At 38.0% G+C, this 24037-nt stretch overlaps 1 protein-coding gene across 5 annotated transcripts in view; it reads left to right on the top strand.

The window, feature by feature from the left end:
- The first annotated feature begins 2753 nt into the window (after nucleotides 1-2753).
- The window catches only part of dmd (dystrophin), a 232638-nt gene continuing 211354 nt past the window's right edge, over nucleotides 2754-24037 (top strand). For 4 of the 5 annotated variants that reach the window (XR_006370052.1, XM_044110234.1, XM_044110233.1 and 1 more), the window contains exon 1: nucleotides 4131-4390. Coding sequence is in view for 4 of the 5 variants with exons in the window: in XM_044110234.1 (XP_043966169.1) it covers nucleotides 4309-4390 (82 nt within the window). In the remaining variant the exon portion in view is untranslated. Of the gene's footprint in view, nucleotides 2879-4130; nucleotides 4391-24037 lie in introns of those variants that run through there. The other variant, XM_044110231.1, reaches the window with a different exon arrangement.

Raw genomic sequence — 24037 nt, 5'->3', positions numbered from 1 at the left:
ATTGTTCCAGGCTAGAACACTTTGACTAAAGAGTTCATTTGTTTTGACTGTACCCCAATGTGTTTTGTCAAGAAGCTGTACTATCATCAGGCAAACTGAGATGCCCTCAGAGACACACACACAGGCCGCAGCAGTGTTTGGAACACACCAAACACCCTTAGTAAACGAGCCTGGTCATTGCCATCCTATGCAGTTTCGCTAGATTCTTATCTCCCTTTACTGCTCCATCTGGGATTTCTCCCATTGAGTTTGATTTTTAATTATTATTATTTTTTATTAGAATTTCTACTGGACCAATCAGCAAACAGAAGCAGGAGTTGTGAACAATGACTTTCTTTGCTGTCATCTGCTGTCTGTTGTAGTTTGGAAATGGCAGCAGAGGAGGTGAACACGCTAGCACATCGCTAGCAAAGATGCCATTCAACTCCACACTTCTCTCTTCACGGTGAGGGACGGTTCTTACAGCGCACACAATTTCTGACAAGCTATATAGCAAAGCTTCCTTTACGTTTGAGCTAGCGCAGTATATTCGTCGCGGTCCACTCCTCCAGCACGAAATTAATACTCAGTAGCCAATTATTTAAGCCCTTTGTACAAGCTGGTTAACCAAAATTTTGTCATGGTCTGTTCTATTTGCTAAGCTTCACCAAAAATATGCATTATCTTCCAACAATAACGTTGGAAGATAATGCAACGTTATATCATGGAAGACCATTCTGACACATCTCCCGTGTCAAAGAATGTGCTTTCTGAACTTGCCTCTAACTCATCTAGATGGTTCCCTGTTTTAGTTATTAGCACCTAATAGGGTATCAAATGTCCATGTCCTATTGGACTCTGCATTTGATATACCACACTAACACCAGCAGAACAATTCCATTAGATGTTATCCTGAATACACAAGGGGTAGAACGACTTACTGGCAGGACCCCCACAATCTCTATAGCTAATCACATCTATTTACTGTAAAGGGCTACACGTGTACAAACATAGTACACTGTACTGCATTAACTTTTCTTCATGTTTTTTTTTTTTAGAAGACCCCAGTCTGCTCACTCCTCTTTTCCCCCCACTCAATAGACTTCATGGGGAGCGTCAAGATTTTTTGGCCCACTGCGCCCATCACGTCACCATATCTGAGAATAGAGCCTCTCCGACTCATGAATGCTCGTAATGTTGTGTGTAATGACTCGTGACGGTAAACCTAGTCCTTCTTTTAAACACTCTGCAAATATAAAGTGGCTATATCAGTTTCACAGCAGATCTAATCATAGCGAGTGTGTAAACGGCACTGCCATTCAATCATGAAGCAGTGAGAGCTTTCCCATCAGAGGCAAGCAATTAAAGGAACAGTGTGCTATAAAAACATGTATGATTATGACATCATCTTTTCATCAGCTTCTGTTAGTCTTAAATCTTTTTTTTTGTAATTATCTTTTAAAACACCTTAGAAAGAGGTGTGCTTAAAAAAAGAGAGTAAAGCTCAGAATCTTTAATTCTGGTGGAAGAAACAGGGTAAAACCAGCTAATTGGTTAAGATGTCCTTATTTATATCTCTGTCAAAACACATTTTCTCATTTTGTGGACAAAAAGCCAACAGAAGAAAACCAGCATCTGCATCCAAAGTAACAGAATAAGTAAAGAAGTGTTCCAGAAAAATAAGTGACCCATCATTTTCTGTGACCGCAGGGGGCAAAAGCTCAATTATTCTGGCCAGAATAATCTGTGACCATTGTGATTATAGCTATTTGAGGGTTAAATGTTATAATAAATACACCCAGACTGAAGTGATGAGGTGGTAGAACTCTGAAAAAAATGGTTGTTTCAAACTCCGACAGTAAGGTCACGGATTATTCTGGCCAGTATTTACTCAGTATTTGCACGCTATCGCCCCCTGCGGTCACAGAAAATGATGGGTTACAGATTTTTCTGTAACACCTGTTTGTAGTGGAAGTCGCACCCATAATTCAAGGGGGGCAGGAGAAAGGTGTATATGCTTAGAAATAAATGTTGTATATATGAAGGCATATAAAAATGCCTAATGATATATTGTTAGTATTTTTGAAGCACAGCTAATTTAAAATATCAGGACTCCACCACAACTCGGTGAGTGACAGGTGTGATTTGTCTGTCATAATTCCCGCTACTCGCGCGAGGTTATGAACAGGAAATGGTGTTACGTCACAGAGAAGCGTTAGCTAGAAAGCTAAAAGGAAAAAGTCGAATGACGACATTCAAATAATGAAGGTAAAACATTTGCCTTTAATGTTGTACGAATAAAGGGAAGAGAAAAAGTTTTTTGTTATCTTTTTTACTATGTTTCTTATGGTCTTGGTAGCAATGGGGCACCAAGAAAATGTTCACGGAGGTGGCAACACGTATACATTTTTGCCACGCCATTGCGCCTTTGACTCAACTGTCATTTTGACCCACAATATTCTGAGAACTATCATTCAGTACAAACAAAATAAAAATTCAAGAATAGCATATTGTGTCACCACCGCACATCGAGCAGACAAATACATGGAACTTTTTCTCTTTGGTTACAAAAATCAATGGTTGGGAACGCAATAACTACATAAAAAAAAAATAATGAAATGCGCATTTAAAATATGAGCACTTCACCTGCTGCGACCTGAACGCACCGTCTCCCAACTTTGTTGTCATTTGAGGTTTATAGAAAAAATACATACACAATGAAAAAATTGGATTTCGTGTATACAGAAGATAATTAATGAAGCGTCTTCCTTCAGGTGCCAAGTGTCACATCTACTGCCATCCAGCCAGAAGGAGGAGTCACCTAACCCCATCTCCATTGTCAGCACTGATGCTGACTTGATATGCTGACTATCAAGTCAGTCAGGACTCAGTCTCTATGGTAACTGCCTGTTGTTAATTCATGTTACACTCATTTTTGGGTAAAATAATTTTATGTCCAGTCCACCTTATGTGTTCTGTGATGTGGTTGGGATGTTTGGGAGTGAATTAACTGGATTCTTCTTTAAAAAGATTTATTCAAATTTTTTTTTTTTTTTCCAAAATTTATTTATGCTTTAACATGAGGTACAGTGTAAAGGCAAAGCAATAGCTATACAGTTAACAGTGTACCTTTAAATACAAACATACGTGTGCTAGAACAAGCCCAATTAAACCCACATATATACACCTAGACGAAATACATAAAGTAGATCAAGTCAGAGTAAACATACTGCGCTAGCGGACAGAAACAGATACATCATAAGATAAACAAATAAAATAAAAAGGACCAAAGTACTAAATATATGTAAATCTCTTTCCCTCGACCCATACAAACATACACTCAAAAATAAAAAAATAAAAAAATCAGGTGCCAGGGGATACTTCTGTTAATGTATCAGTCAAACTTAACACAAGAAAGAAAATGAAAGAAAAAGAGATATTGATAAGAATAATAAAATATCAGCTACATATGTGATTTATTCAAATTTTTAAAAATACTTTATTTATCCCAAAGGGAAATTAAATCTTGTCGTAACAAGTTGCTATCGTGTTGCTGTGGGCAGGATGGATGTTCATGGCAGTCATAGCTTTTGCCTTTATAAATCTCTGGTTTGCACTGTGCCAAATACTGTACAGTGATGTGCTGTTTATGGCCGGTGGTGTTCAAGTAATTATTGTTTACCCCTGTAATTGTACTGAAATTCAGGAGGACCCCACAAAACTATATATAGATGAAACAAACTATCACATTGTTATTGGCTTTTTCTTTTTTGTTTAATAAATTATACCACTATGGAATTGGTGGATTATGTTTCTGTGTACTTAGAAGTTCACTTTAAAACATTAAAGTTCTTGAATGGACCGATGAGTGTGCTTTCTTTTTTTTTTACCATGACTTATGACTGCTGTCCGCCCCCGAAGGCCACAGCTTGGTCTGTTTCAAACTCACCTTGATATCCTGTAACTAGGCTGCATCCTCGTTCCAGGGAGGAAATAAATGTCACGGACAGGGAGATTGAGTTTTACGCTTGGTGTCTGCCAAGCGGTTTGAGCCACATCATAACAGCTTACTATTTAAAGGTGGGAATGCTCCGAGTCCCCCTCACCCCTCTCATCCTGCCACCTGCTCCTGTTCATCTTCCCTTCAGTGCCAGACCAAGCGGTCGTCCTTCTCTTCCTGCTTTAGTCCCCTCTGTCTTACCTCCTGTGTCCACTCCTTATACCCCACCTTTGACTCGATCTGGATTTGTCCCTTCCCTCCTTCCTTGAGGATTTAACTTGACCGTTTGGCTCAGCGGTATCTAACTTTTCACAGCTGGCGGCCTGGTGATGGCGGAGGGCATGCGTCCTGAGGACTACTGCGACGAGCCGGTGGAAGATGAGTTCGGAGAGATCATCAAGTGTCGGTCTGGTAAGACATCAAAGCCTCCTGTGTGCTCGTGTGTGTGTGTGTGCGTGTGTGTGTGTGGGTCCAGGAGCGTACTGACCCATATGCTGCTGACTGAGATATCAAAGGCTGCAGTACACTGATGCTGATCGTGCTCCAAGCCAGTGACAGCAAAGAGGGGGTCACCCAAAACTTTTTAAGTATTGCATCACCTATATACCAAATGATGCAAAACATAAATTGCTTTATAATTCAAATATAAATAAACTATAAAGTTTACTTGTAGATGACTTTATATGACTTCCAATAGGAGATGACCACACCAATCTGTACGCACAGTTTCCTTTTGAGGTTATATTTATATTAATTATTATATGAGACACAACAATTTTATTGTCTGGACGACATGTGTAGCTTCTACTCTTGATATGAGAGGACTTGAAGTAAGCAGACAGGTGTCCAACTAAAATAGTTTGACTGACCGTCCGACACTGAACAATAAAATCATTAACCATGTAGAATACTGTAAAAAAGTATTCAACCCTTTGCAGATTTCCTCCATTTTTTTTGTTTTGTTTTTTGTCTTTAATGTTTCCGATCATCAGACAAAGATAAACTGAGCAAATACAAAAAGCAGTTTTCAAATGATGATGTCATTTATTCAGGGGGAAATAATTTCCCAGGTCTAGTCACCGCACACCCCAGAAATAGTCATCATTTGACTTCACCTGTCAAATCAAGAATTAGCTTAAATACAACCTATGTGACAATTTTACGCTCTCAAAATTTGAAAAAGGCAGAGAAAAACAAAACTGATAATATTCAGAGAAAGTTGCAAAAGGATTTGAAAGCTTTCGTACTCCAATGAACAACAGGAAGATACATCATCCAGAAACTCAGAACAAGATGGAACTGTGGGAAACCTCAATGGAGTGGAAGGTCAACCAAATTACTCTTAAGAGTGCAGCAAGAGGTCACCAAAGTACCCAGAACAACAAGTGAGGCTTTGCAGGCCTCACCTTGCCTTTTAAGGTCAGAATTAATGATTCAACTATAAGAAAGAGAGCCTAGCGAAAATGACCTTCATGGGGAAGTTTCAAGGCCAAAATCACTGCAGAACAAAAACAACAAAAAGGCTGTTTTACATTTACTATAAGAAGATCTCTATGACAAATGAGAGACTTTTTAGAAGGTGGGTGTCACTTTCCATCTCACATAACATTTGGTGGTAGTGTGACGGTTTGGGACTGGTTTGCTCGATGTCTCGCTGTTATTGGTGGAGCTGGTCATTCTTCTTCCAGTACAAACGTTTGAGCATAAGTTCATGACAACTTGGGTTGTGCAGCAGGACAATGACCCAAAGCACACCTGCACGTTCACCAACGAATGACTGAAGAAACAGAAGTTGTGGAGCATAACTAGTCAAACTCTGGATTGAAATCGGTGGAGTGGCGTGAACCTAAACAGGCCTTTTGTGCTCAAAACCCGTCAGATGTGACGGAGTTGAAGCAGTCGTGCAAGGAAGATTGGAGAGAAATTCCTCCATAGTGATGTGAAACAGTCATTGCCAGTTTTTGTAAGTGCTTGGTGGCAAAACCCATTGGTAGATTTATGGGGGTAGCCTCCAACTGTTGGAGAACTCGCACGGCATTGGTAAGGTCATGACTTGTGCTGGGTAAATTAATCCCGTCTCCCTGTCTGCATGAACAACGTCTTTATCTTCTGTCTGCTTAAATAAAGCCTGATTGACTAAATAAGCCCCTTCCCATGTCCCCATGACTTGTACACATTTCCTCAGTTGCCCACTATACCCTCTGGTGCAGCTGGTGGGTCATCTCCAGCTGGAAATAGCATTCAGCTGGCCAGGCAGAGTGGTGTCAGATTGCCCGGTTTGGAAGCTAGCACTCTGTCTGTTTCTTTCTATCTTGTGATTTTCTCACAGTTTTCAATTCTCCCCTAAGTTTTTGTCTTTGTATCCCCGTCAGGCGATTCTTGTTCATTCTCTTTATTTTTTGTCCACTCCTGTGTTTCTTTCTTGTCCTGCTCCTTTATCTCAGTGTGACACGTCTTACCACCCATGTTGTTGTTGCTGTGCGGCTGGACTTTCTGTCGGGAGCTAAATCCAGCCTTCTATCTTTGTGCCGGAGGCCTCACTGGAGGTACTTAACATACTGTCTGGAATACAGCATCAAGAGGCTTCAAGCTGGGAATGTTGAGTGTTCCTTTGACATATTTTTGACACTTTGATCTTGAAGATGTGTAAAACCTCCCATGCAGCTAATAAAATGAAAAAAGTCAATACTAAGTTTTAATATGGATAGAAATATAAACTTGCGTGTGTGTGCATGAATGCACAAAGTAGGTATGTATTAGTTTGTGTTGTGAAATTGTGAGGAACTGCCCAGCGCCTCCGATTTAAATTATTCAGCATAGCAACACACATTAAGAAACCACATCAATATGTAATCAAAACAACTATGCATGGAGCTGATAATAGCCGTAGCTATTATTTGGCGAATATGGCTTTCAAGGCCTGCCTCTTCTTCTTTTGTCATTGATTTGTCTGTTTTCTTCAAACTGAACTCCATGCTAAGGTTTAAGAAAGTTTCTACTTTCCTACAGTGTACATTAGCAGAATAGCAACAAATTTTTGCCCACAATTGTTCTGGAAGTGCAGCTGGTGAAGCAGTAACATGGACTTAGTTTTTCACAGGTTAGCTTGGCTTTAAAAGAGATTGTATTTTTTCCTCCTGTAAAATGTGACAGTTTGAAGCAACCTTTAGTGGCTTCAGAAGAAACCAGCCCCTCGTAGTGTCACAGCCTTTTAAGTTCAACTATCGGCTTGTGTTTGGATAGAGAAGACAAGGAGAAAAATGTGAAACATGAATAAATAAAATGATTAAATTGAAGGCAAAGTAATAGGATATTTAGCCAACTGAAAAAGTAAACAACCATTCATCATGTTGAGCTATAAGCCGACAGAGTAACAGATGTACAGTCAACCTTCCTGTGGTGTGAACGGAACGGAGGGTAAAGCTTCAAATGAAACAAAGCTATAAGTAATTTTTCAAGCCTGACTGAGGAACACCCTTTGGGAAAATCCAATTTTGAGGTTGGCAGGCTGCATGATGCAGGAACCGGGCTTACAGGAATGAAACTGTAACCAAAAGGCAGTGCTGGGATTAATTGGGAACAGAACACACTGAGCTTTGCATCTAAAACCAATCTGGGCTTACAGGTAAAGCCGGTTTTCTGCCAAGGGAGTAATTAATGGTCAGCCATTTTTGGTAGTATTAGAAACTGCTAAGTTAGCTGGATTGACATGAGTAGCAACAGGATTGTTTACTGTTTCTTTGGAGCATCAAATAAGGTTTTTAATGTTTGCACTTTGGCTGGTATTCTGAGTAAAAAAACAGACTAAAACAAAAAACAGGCACAGTTATGGCTTGGAGCAACACCCATCACTATTTTAAGGTGTTATAATTCTGTTTTTAATATTGCAGTTGATAAACTATGAGTAGATATTATACTGGAAGACTTTCAACCCACCCGCTGATATACCTCCTGTCTTATCGTTTCGCTTTTGTCTCCTGTTCAACATCTCAACTCAGCATTTGCTGCTGTTGTTCCACAGCACTGAACCCAAAGGACGTGTTCTGCGTTGCTTCTGCCTTCGATAAAATTACCTTTCGAAGCCCGGGGAATCCCAATTCATTGACCCCAAATTAGAATTGATGAGGTTTATTATGATTTAGATCTAATTCTGAAACTTTATAGGCTTTAATCTAATACTGGCAGGGTAATTTGTGTTCAGGGACTGGTGAGCAGGTTATGAATTGTGCATAAATTTACCCTGGCTTGCAAACAAATGGATATAATGACTTTCTGAGCTATGAAAAAAAAAAAATAGGCTGCAATTTTTTAAAATTATTTTTCTTTCATTGTCAAACTCTAGAGGAACTAATGTTTCTATTGAGCTTTATCATAAAGAGTGTTTTAGATAACAAACTTTCATGAAATACATTTTAGCTCATAAATGTTACTTGTAATAACTGTTAAATTCTGACGGTACTTTTATTTTGGGGGGATAATAGAAAATCTAAACATTTAAAAACACAATTTAAAGGAATTTTCTGTCCTTTAAATTTTCACCTCATTTTTTTTTTAGTTTGCGTTTCTAGCAAACAACCGTAAGATATGTTTATGTTTGTATTTATTATGGACAAGTATGTCAACTTCGATAAATTCAGAGACTGTCTAACGTTTGGTTGAGGAAGCTTCTGTGTCAAAGCAAGAATTCAAACTTGTTCAGGCTAAGCTAGCCTAGCAACAGCGCTAATGCTAACGTCAAACTCCAGCAGAGGTTGCCTAGCAACAGCGCTAATGCTAACGTCAAACTCCAGCAGAGGTTGCCTAAAAGCAGTCGACGGTAATGAACAACAGCTAAGCTGTGGTTGTCAGGGAAAAGGTTTACACGCCATGTTGTTAGGAAAGATTTGAAAAATGAAGGTTTCGGTGCCTCAGCATAGCAACATGGTTCATATTTTAGGAGTCAAATTCACCAGCTTCTTTATCGTGAGGCAGTTGTTGCCAATAAAAAAATTCATCTCTGCTGTGTTTAGGCAAGATGTTGAGATGCCGGCTTGTCAGATGAAAATGTAAAAATAAATTCTTATTTATGGAACAGTTTGTACAAGTCAAGATCATATCTTTTCTTTTTTGTTGTTTTTAAGTGGGGGACAAACCACTTCAACCATGTTATATTTAAATTAGCGTTAAGGAAGATGAAACTTGGATCGTGATGTTCAGGGACATCATTGGTATGCATGTTATCCTGTTTATGAATTTATTATGCAGCTGTTTCACACTGCGCTTTGATTAATGAAAAATAAATCAAGAAATATGGCATAGTTGGAGCTAAGCTGTAAATTTTCATCTTTGTTCTTCTGCCCACTTCAACCTTCCAGCTAGATTTCATTTTTTAATCAAAATGAATCTTTAATTCGGCCAAAATAAGCTAAGTCAAACTTTCTCAGAATAACAATAACTTTTCTGGGAAAACAAAAATATGATAATGATCTTAAAGGGCGTTAAAGTAACATTCATGTCATGAACACACCCGAATCAAATGATGATTTAAACGTGTGTGTGTGTGTGTGTGTGCTTGGTTTATAGATACTTCTTTTAACACATTGGTTGTATAATATGAAATAGGCCCCATGATGTCCAAAAGTCATCTTTTGATTGGTTAAACAGCCTTCATTTTGCTAAAATTGCCTCTTGTCTGCAAAATGATAGCAGTCGGAAGCAAACTAAATTATTTGAGTAATTCAATGAATTATTGAAAAAGAAATCACCTTAAAATTGTTGGGATTTAACAAATGGTGATAAGTGTCAGAAAGAAAGAAAACTTGGCTAGTTATTGATTTAAAAAAATTTGATTATGACGACCCTACATATAAATGTTTGCCAGTTGTTTGAACAATTTTATTGGTTAATTTCTAACAGTTCATTTTATGATTACAGGGAGAAAAAAAAATTAAAATAAAGTTGGCTTTATTTATTAATAAAATTTAAGGAAAGCAAAATTATGCCCAATCAGAAATGTGAAGATCTGGATTTCTTATATTCAGAATGAATACTAATAAGTAATAAACATTATAGCCAGGAGATGGCAGCAGAGCCTCCTATTGGCTTGGGAAAGCTTCCTCAGAGGCATGTGAGTTGCTGGCAATAGAGATGAGTGCGTGGGAACAGATTCTGTTCTTAGGAGAGTTCAGTCTGGCTCTAAATGAAAGAAAGACAGGTTGGATTGATCCAGACAGAGAACAAGAGAGGGGACAGAGGAGAAAAACAAGCTCTAAAAGATAAAGGAGGTGGAGGAGAAACAAAACAGCTGTTGATTTCTTCGGGGAAAAGAAGGCTGGTGGTAAAATAAATGAGTGGGTTGTGGGTAGCGGCGGATATGAAGGCTGGAACGGAGGGTTCACTGTATGATCTGACCCACATGGAGTTTCTGGGTCATTATAGACCAGAAATGGAAGAGCAGGAGGCTGTTTGGGAGGGACTGGTAATGAGTCTGACAGTTGAAGATCCCAGGGGATCTCCTTCCCTAATCATTAGACACACACAAGCCTGTGCATACAAAAAGGAAGAAAGGTTTTGGAAAATGCTAGGGATTCTCCTCAAGTCAGTTTGCATCACCCCTCCTTCTAATGGAGGCTGGCTGACAGCTCCCTGCGAGGTCTTCAACGATTAGTCAGGAGAGAGCAAGAGTCACGCTGGGAACAAGTCAGCAAAAATGACTCCACAGATCATTGATGCAAGAAACCTTCATGCTCACTCCTAGTCTCACGTAGTCAGCATGGCAGCCTTTGAGGACATCACTCTGAGCTGTTCAGGTGTTGGGAACCTGCTGAGTACGAAGAAGGAATCATTAATTCATTAAATCAGACTGCAAATAGTTGACACTGGGCTTAGCTTGTGAGTCCTCACCGATTCAGCAGTGGTGAGGGTTTAAAGCTTGCCAAGGTGTGGATCAAAAGTTGAGGTCGAACTTTGAAACATGAATTACACTTGAGCCAAATTCCTCAGAAATAGGGAAAATGTCCACAGGCGTGTGCTGTTTAAACAAATCAACAAAGCTTGTAATCAAATGATTTGTGTTGGTTAAAGACTCGTCCATCCTTTGGGTTTGAACAATTTGGCTTTATTTAACGGATAGTATCCAAAAATTTTACTGTGTCAAAAGTTTTTCCTAGATCAATAAAAAAAAACGACAAGCAGCAGTAATGTTTCCTAAAGCCAAATTGGATTAAAATACCAGAAAGTGTCCTGGTTTATGGACTATTCAAGAGTAGGATCATTTTTTATTACCTTAGAAACTGTAGAAAATGAGCTAATAGCCGTACAATTACTTATTACTGCTGGGATTACTGGATTTAGGGATTGGCATAATGACAGAGCACTTCTAGGAGTTTGGGAAAAAAAAAAAATTATTGGTGGAGTAATTCATAAAGCAGTTATTGGTGCTACTATTATAGTTTTTCAGGAATGTTACAAATGTATCTTTAATGAAAAAATGGTTCACTAGACACAAAATCTGATAACACCAAAACCCAAATCCTCCTGAAACCCTCTGTGCTGAGGTTTAAAGAAGAGAACTTTGTGTTTCTTACTTAACAGGACAACTTCCTTCTTAAACCATCCATAATAAAAAGGAATTTTGTCAACCTGCAAGCCTTCAGCTGAGCTACAGCACTGTGTTTTGGAGACTGAGTCGGTCCAGACTCATTACCGTGCTTCTGCAAAAGAGAGGGATAGGAAGTCTGAATGGTACGCCTCTGTCTCAGGGGTTTATGGACGGAGGCAGCAAATATGCATAAAAGGGGGAGATGTTTAATTTAGATGATTGATATTACCTTCCATATGCATTCAAGCTGAATCTTTCTACCTTAAGTACCTCCTGCAAACATTTAAACCAGTGATATCTCCTTCTCTCCGGAATGAAAATCCGAACCGGCGGACTCAAAGAAAGCTTTCCTTTCTTTGTCAGTGAATCAAGTTTTCTGAAGAGACGGCGTGTTTCTATCTGCAGAGATTAACATTGAAAAACCACATCTCCTTGATCTGGCTGTGACTTTTGTCTGTCTGGAGGGAAAATTGCTCTCTGTGTAGAAGCAGCCTTTCCTCAAGGTTCTTCCAACGCAGCTGATTTCAGTTTGTCTGTGAGAGAAAGACTGAGCAGGGAAATGTTCCTTCCAGTTTTGTAGAGATCAGATTATGGTGTACTATCAGCACCAAAACCCCAATGATGCTTAATTTCCAATAATTAGGAAACAGAAACAAACATGAGTTCATTAGTGTTGCTCTGATCACACACTACGGGGCACATTTACTAAACTGAGAAGTCGTGGTCGTAAAACTGTTAGCTAATCCAGCTCATTATGCTAATGGCCAAACCTATCTGAAAAAGACAAAATCATCACAGAGACCAAAACTAGTAATCAACACCCTACAAGGTACTTAGATAATGTAGAATAGTAGCACATTTAGCTGTATTTCAGTAATTAGAACGTTATCAGTGTCGTACCGTTAAAATGACTCCCAGTCTTGCACAACTTTTGCAGGATCTTGCAAAGTACCTTAAGATCTTGAAACTTTCTCTAGGTCTCAGGAATGTAGCTCAGAATATTGCAGAACATTTCATAGGATTTCTCAAAAGTTACTATGGCTTTCTCAGAAGTAAAATGTGACGTGCAAAATTAACTCAAATTTACAGTCACACTGCTTGGACAGTTTACAAGGAGTTTCGGATTGTGCAAATCAGCTTTGGGATCTTGAAAAAGTGTTTTGAGGTCTCAAAACTTCTGGGATCTGCCAATAGTTTTCACAATCGCTCAAAAGTAACGAAAACCTCTTAAAGTGTTACACAGTAACTCTAAAGGAAGGATCTTATAACTGTTTTGCTACATCTTTGCAGAAATACCTTAAGGTATTTCGGTAGATCTCTCAGAATTAACTCAAGGTCTCAAAAAAAAAAAAAAAATAAAAAATTACCTCGAGATGTCAGAAAAGTAGCTCTTGATCTTACAAAAATTGTGCAAGTTCTTGAAAAAGTATCTTGGACAAGAAATCCTCCAAAGCCACTTTATTTCTTTTGGTTTTGTTCGCTGGGTTCAGTATCTACAGATATGTTTCCAAAAACCAAATCAAGACAAAATAACTCTGTGGCTCCGTCCCTGTAACATTTGTTGTAATAAATACCTTTTAGCTTTTTTAAAAAGGCAAAATGACACATGGACATGTTGTGGCTGTAGATGGCAGACGAATCCGTTTTAGAATATCTTCTATGTAAACATAGGTCTACATGAATGCGCAAAGTAATTCTATCACCTCTTTGTGTGGTTTCTTACTCATGTTGGCACACGTTTATTTCCTGCATTCTGTCTTTTCTTCTTCTTTTTTTCACTACCTCATCTTTTTTTCCGATTATTTTGTAAATTTTTGTCTCGAAGACCTTGGCTTACACAATTTGCCATCGCCTGACACCCAGGAAGACACACAAAAGCATCCTGAATCCCCCCCGCCCCTTCCACCCCCCGCCTCTCTCGTTTTCCATTGCTAACTCTCTCTAAAAGTCAAAAGTCACTGTCAGCAATGTTCTTTTCATTTTCCTTCAATGAGGTAGTTTTATAAGCTCATAATAAAAAGCAGAGATTGAATATGAGAGATGGCCTAAAGAATGTAGATGATGGAATTGGTAGAAAAATGAAAGTGGTGAGAGAAAAAAATAAAATAAAATAGAGATTTATGTCAGGTGGTAAATGAGGACAGACTGAGAGGAGCGAGGGATGAGATGGAGGAAGCCTTTATATTTAGTACAGAGGTTAAACAGCACAGCCCATCTTTGATAAATATTTATTTATATAACTCATATGCTTTGATCTATTTCTTTTTGATTCAGGTTGGATGTTTAGAATTGTTGTCTAGACGGCGAACCTCTATCTGCTTTTCTTCCAGTCATGCCCTGTAAGCTCCTCTGTCCATCACCACAGCATGACACAGCCACCACCATGTTTGACAGTGGTGATGGTGTGTTCAGGGACATTTGTAGTGTCACTTTTCTCCTCCACAGAGTACTTTGTATGGGTACCAAATGTTTATTAAAAAAAAAAGTTTAGCAATACATATTAATGACTAGAGTTGCAATATGGGTTGTCTATATAATATCAGTATTAGTTGTGGAACATGAAAGGTAAATTAATATCAGCTATATAAATAAAACCTTTTCGTTCATGATGGTTAAAGGGACAGTATTATGTTTTCCAGGCACGTAGTGCCATTTTATAGCCCAATCAAGTAACTATGGTAACTTGTTAAAAAATACGTTAACACTTTATTTGAAGGGGTGTTCATAAGACTGATATGACACGGTAATAAACATGACATAACACCTGTCATGAGCATGAAGGAGTATTTACGAATGTCTATGACTGTTGTCATGAAGTGTCATTCGGTAAATAATGAGACTTTTAATGCAACGTTGCTTTAAAAGCTTCATTAAAAGTCCATTGAAAGTGCCAACTTTGCATTATTTTTTAATTTATACACTTTAACATTGATTATACACTGTCTGCATGTCCTGTAAGAAAAGCCAACATGAACCACCAAGGGATGCATTGAAGGAAAACAATCAAGGCATAATGTAGCGAAAGGGCTGACATGCAGATGAAGGAGTGAGGGATGAGAGATCCAGGAAAGGGACAGGGTTGTGATTGTACTTAATTGCTCTGGGGGTGATTAAATGAGGGTCTAATCACTCTGAGGTTCACGTGTGTGTGTGCGTGTGCAAATGTTTTCCAGCACCCAGTCAAAACCCTGAAGCTTGCTCGTACTTTTAGCAGTGGTTCCTCATTGGGAAGCAGATGATACTGAAGAACCGCCGCTGCTCACATAGCGACGACCTTTTAACCTCCACCAGCCTGTGAGGGGAGACAGGAAGTTCCCACTGGGTGGATGACACCTGATTTCTGCGCCAGTTGATGATTTACAGTCTGTTTTATCGTGGTCTGGTTAAATTAGCAGGGAAAAGCTAAGTCACTAATCTTGACCTTTTTTCCACTTCTAGACTCGTTGAAAGCAAAGACACCATTGTACAGTCATGTGGAAAAGAATTATCTAGTGTGTTTTTAATTTATGCAAACAGATGTGCATTTGACATCAGTTTTAACAAAAATTTAATGAAAAACTAAAATCAGAATAAAGCTAAAATCCTTCCAGATGTAACAGCAGGGGGACTAAATAAAAATGCACGCCACACTTTTTAGATAGTTAATGTAGAGAACTTGGAAAGTTCTGGGTTTTTTTTCTTCACTTAGCAATAATACATGACTTTGTGTTGGTTTATGAAGTTAAAGTTAGTTTGCAGTTCTGATGTGATAAAATGCTAAATAATTCAACGCATTGTGCTTTTCAGACGCATTAAATTAAGTTCTGGTTTCATTACATTTGTCTGAAAGGAAAAATGTTCCCTGCAAGCCGTCACCTTTTCACATAATCAGAAATATTCAAAATAATTCGATAGACACAATAAGCATTTCACATCAGTACTATAAATTGTTAAAGCTTTGTGGCAGAATGTTACAGCTTTTGTTCCCTCCACTATGACAAACTTTGCCATTCTTTTGTGTGTGATTAAAAGCTTACCCAAAAATCCCCCCCGGCCCCCTCCGCTTAATCATTCTGGGTGCAAGGAACATTTTAGAGGAGAAACTATTTCTAAAGTATTCAACAAGATAAACAATTTAATCAACCGTCTAGTTGTTTGGATCCATTGTCTGCAAAACCTCTCTGGGCGGTTTGTCTGTGATCAGCATTTAAAAAAAAGAAAGAAGAAAGAAAAGGAGAGTTATTCTGGTTTTGTTTTGAGTCGAATTTGTTAGAAGCTGAAGATTATCCTTGCTTGAAAGGAAAACAGACTGTTAGGAAAGGATTAGAGGCCCATAATTGAAACAATAGAGAATTTGTGAGATGTATTCGTCTGGTATTGAATTTGTCTCAGACTTGTTTTGCTGAATAACTTCAGTGCGACGCTTCTTGTAGAGCCTTCTGTCAGGCTATGCTCTCTATGTGAGGAGGGTTTAGCCCAATCCTCACTTCTGTTTATTGCATGTTCAACACATTTCAGCTCACCTCAAATCTTCTCAGTTAGGTCAAATGTGTTCACTCTCTTAACAGTTTGTAATTTTTGGGGGGATAAATGTTGAGCCGTCATGATTTATTCCTGAAAACCATCCTCAGTGACAAAATACAAAAATGTCATTTCTATTTATTGCACTTTATACAATATTTTAAAAAGGTACCTTATTAGGAGTGAGCATTTATTGCATTGCTTATCATTTATTGTGAAATATTTCTGATAATGATAAGAATTTTGACTTATTATTTCATTTTTGTTGTTATTTTCTCCACTTTGTTCCATGAGAGCATCAATAAATATAAAAAAAATACATAAAATGAATTAATACATTTTTTTATCGCTGTTTTTATCGTTATCACAAAATATCGTGGTAAAATTCTAAACCCACATCGCCCAAATCTGTTTATATTCAAAACACAGATATTTTAGCAATACGATAAACTAACTTGCAAGCAACTTTTTATTAAGCTATAGAGGCTTGTTTTAAGTCAATAATTCCTAAATATTAATCAAAAGGTTCTAGTTCCATTGACAGATTATTCAATTTATTACAAGACATTTTTCCTGTGTTCTAAGTTAATTTATCTGCCAATAGAACAAGTACTTTTTCAACAATATTAAGGAATTATTTACTGAAAACAGGCCTCTGCATCTTGTCAAAAAGTTACTTTTAAGTTAGTCATAGTTCCATACATGCTTACTACTTATGTGTGAGTTTATGTAAAGACAATTTGGTGGCTAGTCTGAGCACATTAATTAGAATGATTTAATCCCCTTCAGAGCAATGGCTGGTGGCCATCCTATAATATTAATAATTCAGTTTATCACGTTGATTGAAAGAACTCATTATTTCCCAGTCATTTAACGCAGTGAAAAATTATTACACTGGATTTTTTTTTTCTTTCTTTCTTTCTGTTTTTTACCTAACCGCAGGCTGTCAGGTGAATATCAGACAAGTTAATTACTTGCTGACCCAGAAACTGACGTTTTTCGAAAAACAAATTACCTGAAGAAGTAAATAAAACAACACTACATGCATTTTGTACAGGTGCAAGTTTTAGAGCTCCTAGAAACCCCTTCTCACAGGATTTTAGGATTTTATTTACGGAGCCTTCGAGGGGACAGAAAAAAATTCTTTTGCGTTCCCTTGCAATACTGTTCTGATCTGTACATGTGTCATAATTGGAAACTGTAAGTCTTTCTTACGGTGGCCGCCGTACTTTCTTCTTTCTTGAAGGGTTATGTAAGGTTTTTCCATGAATGTTAATATCTCGTTGCAAAGTACGGCGGCCACCATAAGAAGTCTTACAGTATTCAATTAAGCTTCTTTACTGATCAGTAGATTATTGTGAGAGAACGCAAAAGTTTTCCGAGGGAACACAAAAGAAAAGAAATTCCCATGTTACTGGAGGGCTCCGTACTTATTCATCCACCCTTAACCTGATTTCCTTAAATAAATCTGCTTTTTTGAAGTCACCTAGTAATCTAATCTTAGTATAAATTCAGCTCTTCGGTAAAGGGAATTAGAGAACAGCCAAGTCCGGCTAAATAAAACTTGTTTAGAGACACAAAAGTTGCATGACCTTTTGAAAAGAGACTAGTAATCAAATGTAGGACATTTACTGCCCTTTTTAAAGGACCACCATTTTATTTCTGTTTTTTGGGTTTAAAAAAAAAAAAAGTTTGCAAAAAAAAGTGAATACATTTTAGTCAATTGCATGTTGATATTTGTGAAAAATGATTTCAGCTTTCATCCCGATGACAAGAAAAATATAATACAAATATTTGCAAAAGTTTCAGATGTGGAAATTCTATGCAATTATTCCTTCATTTGCTATTATAATTATATGTAAAAGCGACTTTGTTGTTTAACATTTGTGCAGTAACTCAGTCATCACTCTATCTGCTTTAGCTGCAAGGAAAAAAAACATGTATTTTCATGATAGTTATACCTTTCTGGGTAAACATGAAACATGCATGCCTTTGTGACTGGGGGTGTGTGATTTCAGCAGCACTCGTTAAGCTAATGACTTTACCCTCAGCGGGGTCGCTCTCCTCAGAAAACGTAAATTCGTTTATCGCCGCTGGCAGCTGAACACCACAGATGCTTTAGCAGCGGTAACCGGGATACAATACAGTATAGGCTCTGAGGTCGTTGGCAACCCGGGGGCCTCCCTCGAAACTTCCACGCAAGCCTGGAGGCGACTGGAGCCAAAACTTGACTGCGGCGTTCAAAGACAAATAGGAGGGAGTGGAAATATCAGATCACAGCTACCCACGTCTGCTTCCTGTGTTGAGTTATTATTTGTAACAAAGCTAGATTAGGCCTTTTTGTGATTGAAAGTGTACCTGAGTGTTTGCCTGCAGCGTCTTTCTTCTTGCAGCCTTTATTTTTCTTTTTGTTACACAGAGAATTGGGGGGTTTAGCCAAAAAAGCTGGGCAAACGGCATCAAAGGAGACAACAAAAAGGATAAAAGTCAGCACCGACCTGCCATTTCACTATACTTAAGCTATTTTATGAGGTGTTTCTCATCATTTGAATTACATCCATTTCAATTGTTTATAACTAATGATGTCGGCAGTGTGGGTGGGATTATAAAGTCTTTGCAACAGGCTAGAACACAGATAAAACCCTTTAAATATGTCAAAACATCAGAAAAAAATCAGCATTTATTGTTGGCCAACTGTTAAATGAAGACATGGACTCTTGACAAGGCATCACAGGTCTTCCACCATATATAACAAGTTTAAGGTACTTTCATACAACCATGAGGTTCTCAATGGGGTTCAGTGCAGTGGACTTTTCATTTTTTCCCAGAGCTGTATAAACTTAAAGTATTTAGTGTTTCGCAAACACTAAATATGACGTGTGTGTTCGTTTTAATGATGGTAGGGGCAGCTAGCTTTATACTTGTTTGACTTTCAGTGCTCAAACATCCAGTGCTTAGTGCTTTCCTTAATACTTATTCTTGGTTTCACTTCAAGCACATACAGTGTTTGCTCCTGAAAAGCACAAAGTTTGTCTCATCCAACCAAAGCACACAGTTTAAGATAAAAGTCTTAAACTTTGTTGATGATTGGACAACAAAAGCTTTTTCTTAGCAACAAACCACAAACACTGGTTTGTTTCTATATATAAAAAGCATTTAATCGTTGCTATGTAGACTTTGTGATCTTAAAGTGCCACTTTTGTTTGTACTTTTCTAACAAACAGCTTTGGGGAATGTTATTTTACCACCTCAGTATCTTCCTCTACCTTTCCTAGTCTCCCTTGGGGCAGCTGTAATTCATCCCAGACTTTAGTTTGTGCTCTCACAGCTGCTAAAACTTCTCTCCACTTGGCCACCTGCTTTTCCTGGTACCTCAGGGATCCCACAAGGTACCTGCGTTTGAAAGGATTTCTACCTCCTCTAACACGACGTGACCACCAGCAGGATCGGGGCTTTCCAGCTTCCCTGAAGAAAATATCCCTGTCCTCTGAAAGATTTAATATTTGACTAATGCATTCCCTCCACTTTATGGTTTAGCGAAATTTGCGATTAAGATTGCAGGCTTTGCATTCTCTTAATCTTGAATTATTTCCTCCGCACGCCCCTCAATAGACAAGAGCCTGCGTGAGCATGCACATTCCTAGACATACCCTTGACAGAACAGTCTCCGTAATGGCCCTGTTCTCAAGTCTCAAATGGCGATAAGTGAATTTTCATTAAGAGAATATTGAGAATTGCAATAAATTGTTTTAATGACCTGAAAATGGCTTCGCCTCTCTGAGGAGAAGGGGGCAGAGGGAGGAGAAGAGACGAGCTACAGCACTTTGAACAGCGAATGTAGAAATGTGTGTTTTGACTGTTAACGAACGTCCAATTTTTCTGTTAATAAGCGCATCCATATACACAGCTACATATTTTTGCCTTTAGTTAAGTCATTTTTTAAAGCTTTTATCCGATTATTTCACATTTCCGACTCTTTGACTATCTGATGCATAGTGTTTATTGTTCTTTAGACTCTTAATTGCTGCACTTTCTGTTTGATATGTAGCAAACAATTGAAGGTAATTAAGTATTTGGCTAATGTATGTGTGTGTTAATGTGTGTGTGAGTGTATGAGACATGTGCCAGCAAAATTGGGCAGCAGATTGTGGTGATTTTCAGCCAGCTGGTCTGGCTGTTTCTCTTTTTTTGTCTCTTTCACTCACACACACACACACACACACACACACACACACACACACACAAATCCTTGTAGACTTGTACTAGCTTTTACACAAAGGAAACTCATCGTCACAGCAATCGCAACTCCCTAACGAGATCCCCCATCCAATAAGGAGGCGGGATTGGTGCCACTTCCTGCCCTGGTTGACTATTGGCTGTGAGTAACGGTTCGTGATCACTGTAAATAGAGCCATATGTTTGCAAGCTGCGGCTGTGCCAGTTCACTGCTTTGTGCACCATCTAGGCTGGCTTCTCCAGCTGCTAGCGATGAACTGTACTGTAAGTGCTTTGATCCAAAAGGTTGAGCAGGTGTAAAATTAATAAAAGCAAGAGCTTTTATTAACTAAGTGTAGAATTGTGACATTATGGATTCTCTTGAGAAAATGTTGAGATATGTTTAAGGAGAACCCACAGCCAAAGGGAAATATGTTTGAGTTTCTGAGGTCAACATCCCATAGGTTTTAAATTCCTGCAGTCAGCAGTTCAGATTAAATGAGGCAAAATGCATTTCCATTTCAGCCTCCCTGTGTGTGTCACCACCTCTAAACCATGACTTGTTTTTCCTCTTCTCAGCAGATGTGGTAGATCTAAGAAGTCTCAAAATGACACAATGATGAAACACTTTAAAACTAAAAAGGCTGTCTGTCGTCGTATGAAACTTTCCTACATGCCATCCACCTTCCTGTTTGATGTCTCCAAAAAACAAAAAAAGAAAAAAAACAATAACATTGTGGCACAAAATCTTAGATAAAGTGCAGGTCTTAAATTTGAACACCTCATCTCTCACACACCTTGCATAGCAGCCCTGTCTCAGAATCGGCACAATTGCAACTAAAATATTTCAGCGATGACCCAGTAATAACATATTGTTACCTTGGGCTTCACTTACCTCAGCATGCTGGATACTTGAAAGTGAAACTGAAACTGACTTCATGAATTTGACCACTTGTTGACATGCATATTGCATTCAGATTTCATTCCCAGACACTTAGCTATTCATATATATATATTTATATAAAAATATACAAAAAAAGCTGCACTTCCATTACAAATGTGCAAAAACTTTAATATTCTGCCTACTTAAAAACAAAAACACACAATTTTGCACTGTTTCCATTAAATAAGAAATGCAATTAAAATCACACGTGAACTACTTTGCTCACGTGATAAGTCACTAAAAAACATTACACTATTTTTATTTATAAAGAATGCTGCAAAAAAGCCTTCTTTTTAAAAAGTGATTCTTCTATGTCACAGTTATTCACTATTTTATGTTGGCGTATCACTTAAAATCCCAATGAAGTACATTTAAATGTGCTGGTTATATTCGCCAAGATGTAAAAATATTATGGATACGAATATTTTTGCATTGCTCTGAATACATTTTGAAGATTTCTCTTGATATGATTCCCATCGTAAAATTGCAGGATTCCACAACCACTGCTACACTTTATCACTTTCTTATCTTAGTTCATATCTTGGCTCTAGTCATTATCAAAGTGGGACAGTCATTAAATAGGATCATCTTGGTGATATATAGTGAAAGAGACATTCTCTGAAATATCTTAAAAACATCTCAACCTTAAATCAGAGCGCTGAAAAACATCAGAATAGCTTTAGGAGTCTGAGGCCACTATAAAATAGCTCTCTGTAAATCTGTTTGAGCAAAAGTGAAGGCCAGCTGTGAAAGCGCTTGTTAATTGAAGTCAGCTAGAAGGAGAAGCCGATTTGTTCCGTTTTGTACTCACGCTGGGTGTAACCGAGTCTCCCACTTACAAGCCAGGATTACTAGTTAGGCATAACGAGGAAACCAAAGAAACCAAAGGCTTCTAAATTAAATATGTGGGGAGGGGAAATCAAAATATGTAAATTCTAGCCTGGATGTGTAGAAAAAACCCTTCTGAGGGTCACTAATTGACATACTCAGCCAAAACTCTGATATAAATACATTCTAACATGTTTATTATACTAAGAAGTAGAATAGCATAGAACTTCGCACTATACTTGTAACAACTCTATCTGTTGCAATTATGCACTATTTATTTTTTCTTCATTTTTCGGTGCTCTAGCTTAGATTAAATTATGTTGTATACAATTTTAACCAGGGGAAGTTATTCAATTATTGAATTGATATTTCCCTGAAAATGTGGACATTCAAACAGGTTTCTGTTGTGTTGAATATCGAAAAGGCTCTCCTTGACTTTTATGCTCTGAAAGTTGCAGAAAAACTTTGGTTCATAGCAGAAAGAAAGGAAGATAAATTAGACCAAAAACCTTATAGGAACAGAGCTCCGGTTATTCTGGGGACGGACAACTCTGTGTGAATGTAACCTTTTCTCTGTTTGTCCCCGCTGTAAACAACAATATGTTCTTATCAGCTATATGGTGTCCTGCTCACTTTGGCTCCAGTGTTTCTGATGACCTTTTGACTCCCTGGGGATGTCCACTATCACACACAGTCTGCTGCTTTCGGACCAGTTGTGAATTATCCTGTCAGCAGAGCAGATAAGGCTACACTTGACAGACCTTTTTTTTATTTTATTTTATGACCGATTGCTTCACTCCCACTGCAGACAAATGGCTTAATTCTCTTGGCCATCATCCTTGGCTGGTAATAATGTCTGAACACCTTGCTTCCATCTAACCGTCACTTTAATGTGGCGAGGAAGCTTATTTACCCAGATGTTGGTTTGGCCGTCTAGAGGAATCCCCAAGTTGGTAAAATGCCACTAGTGATCTAGTAAAGATTATTACTGTGCTAGATAGGAGTCAAGTACATAAGAGATATAATGCAAAAAGGAATTGCATAGATTAAATTTTAGCCCCAAACTCTTTGATGAGGGTATTTTTATTTCCAGTAAACAGATGCAGTGAGTTTGACTGTCACAGTTAAACAAATGAAGAGCTTTGGAAATTTGAAATGACATAAAATAGGAATTTATCAGTATTGACTAGGGGATATGATATATTTGGTCCCTGCCAGAAGAGAATATTTTTCAGACCATCAGTTCCCAAAACAACACACACTTACGATAATCAAATTGAGATCAGAAGGGACACTTGTAGAAGGGACCCCTGGTCAAGACATCAACAGCAACAATGAGAAAAAGTGACATACATTAAAATTACACACACAGACAACGTGCACTGCAACAGTATCACCATTTTTTAAAAAGTCCTTCAATGCAACAAGGATTTAAAGTTAAAGCTTAGATTGTAAATTGTCCCAGGTTTGAGTTGCTGAAAACCTAAAAGTTTTTTTGCCCACTTTGGTTCGTACATTGGGAACAACAAATTGCAGAACATCCATTGATGTACAACTATATAGACATGTTTTCTTGTTAAGAGAATTTAGATAAGGAGTGGTAGCCCAGAATAGCTTTATAAATAAACACATACCAAATGACTGAGCTGACTGTGTATATGCAGACGTCCAGTTAATTTTAGAGTACACAATGATGCGCAAGAGGACCATAGTTGGTAATAAATCTCAATGGCTCATGGTATTTACACCTCCTAGAATGCACAGACCATGGAGCAAACAGCTTTATATACTATACATCTCCTCAACTCCAGCTTTCTCTAAGGCCTGCTTCATTTGGAGCAGTTTTAATCATCAAAAATGCAAAAAAAAAAAAAAAAAAAAAAAGCAATAAAATATACAATAAAAAAAACATTTAAATCGTTTTATCCTAATTTATTTATGTCTGCCCAGATACGAGTCTTACTTAAACCATTCTTGAGTATCGTGTGGCAAA

This window comes from Gambusia affinis, linkage group LG24 (assembly GCF_019740435.1).
Source record: "Gambusia affinis linkage group LG24, SWU_Gaff_1.0, whole genome shotgun sequence".
Taxonomy (NCBI): Eukaryota; Metazoa; Chordata; class Actinopteri; order Cyprinodontiformes; family Poeciliidae; genus Gambusia; species Gambusia affinis.
Note: the sequence above shows the minus strand (reverse complement) of the source record. Positions and strands in the feature narration are given on the sequence as shown.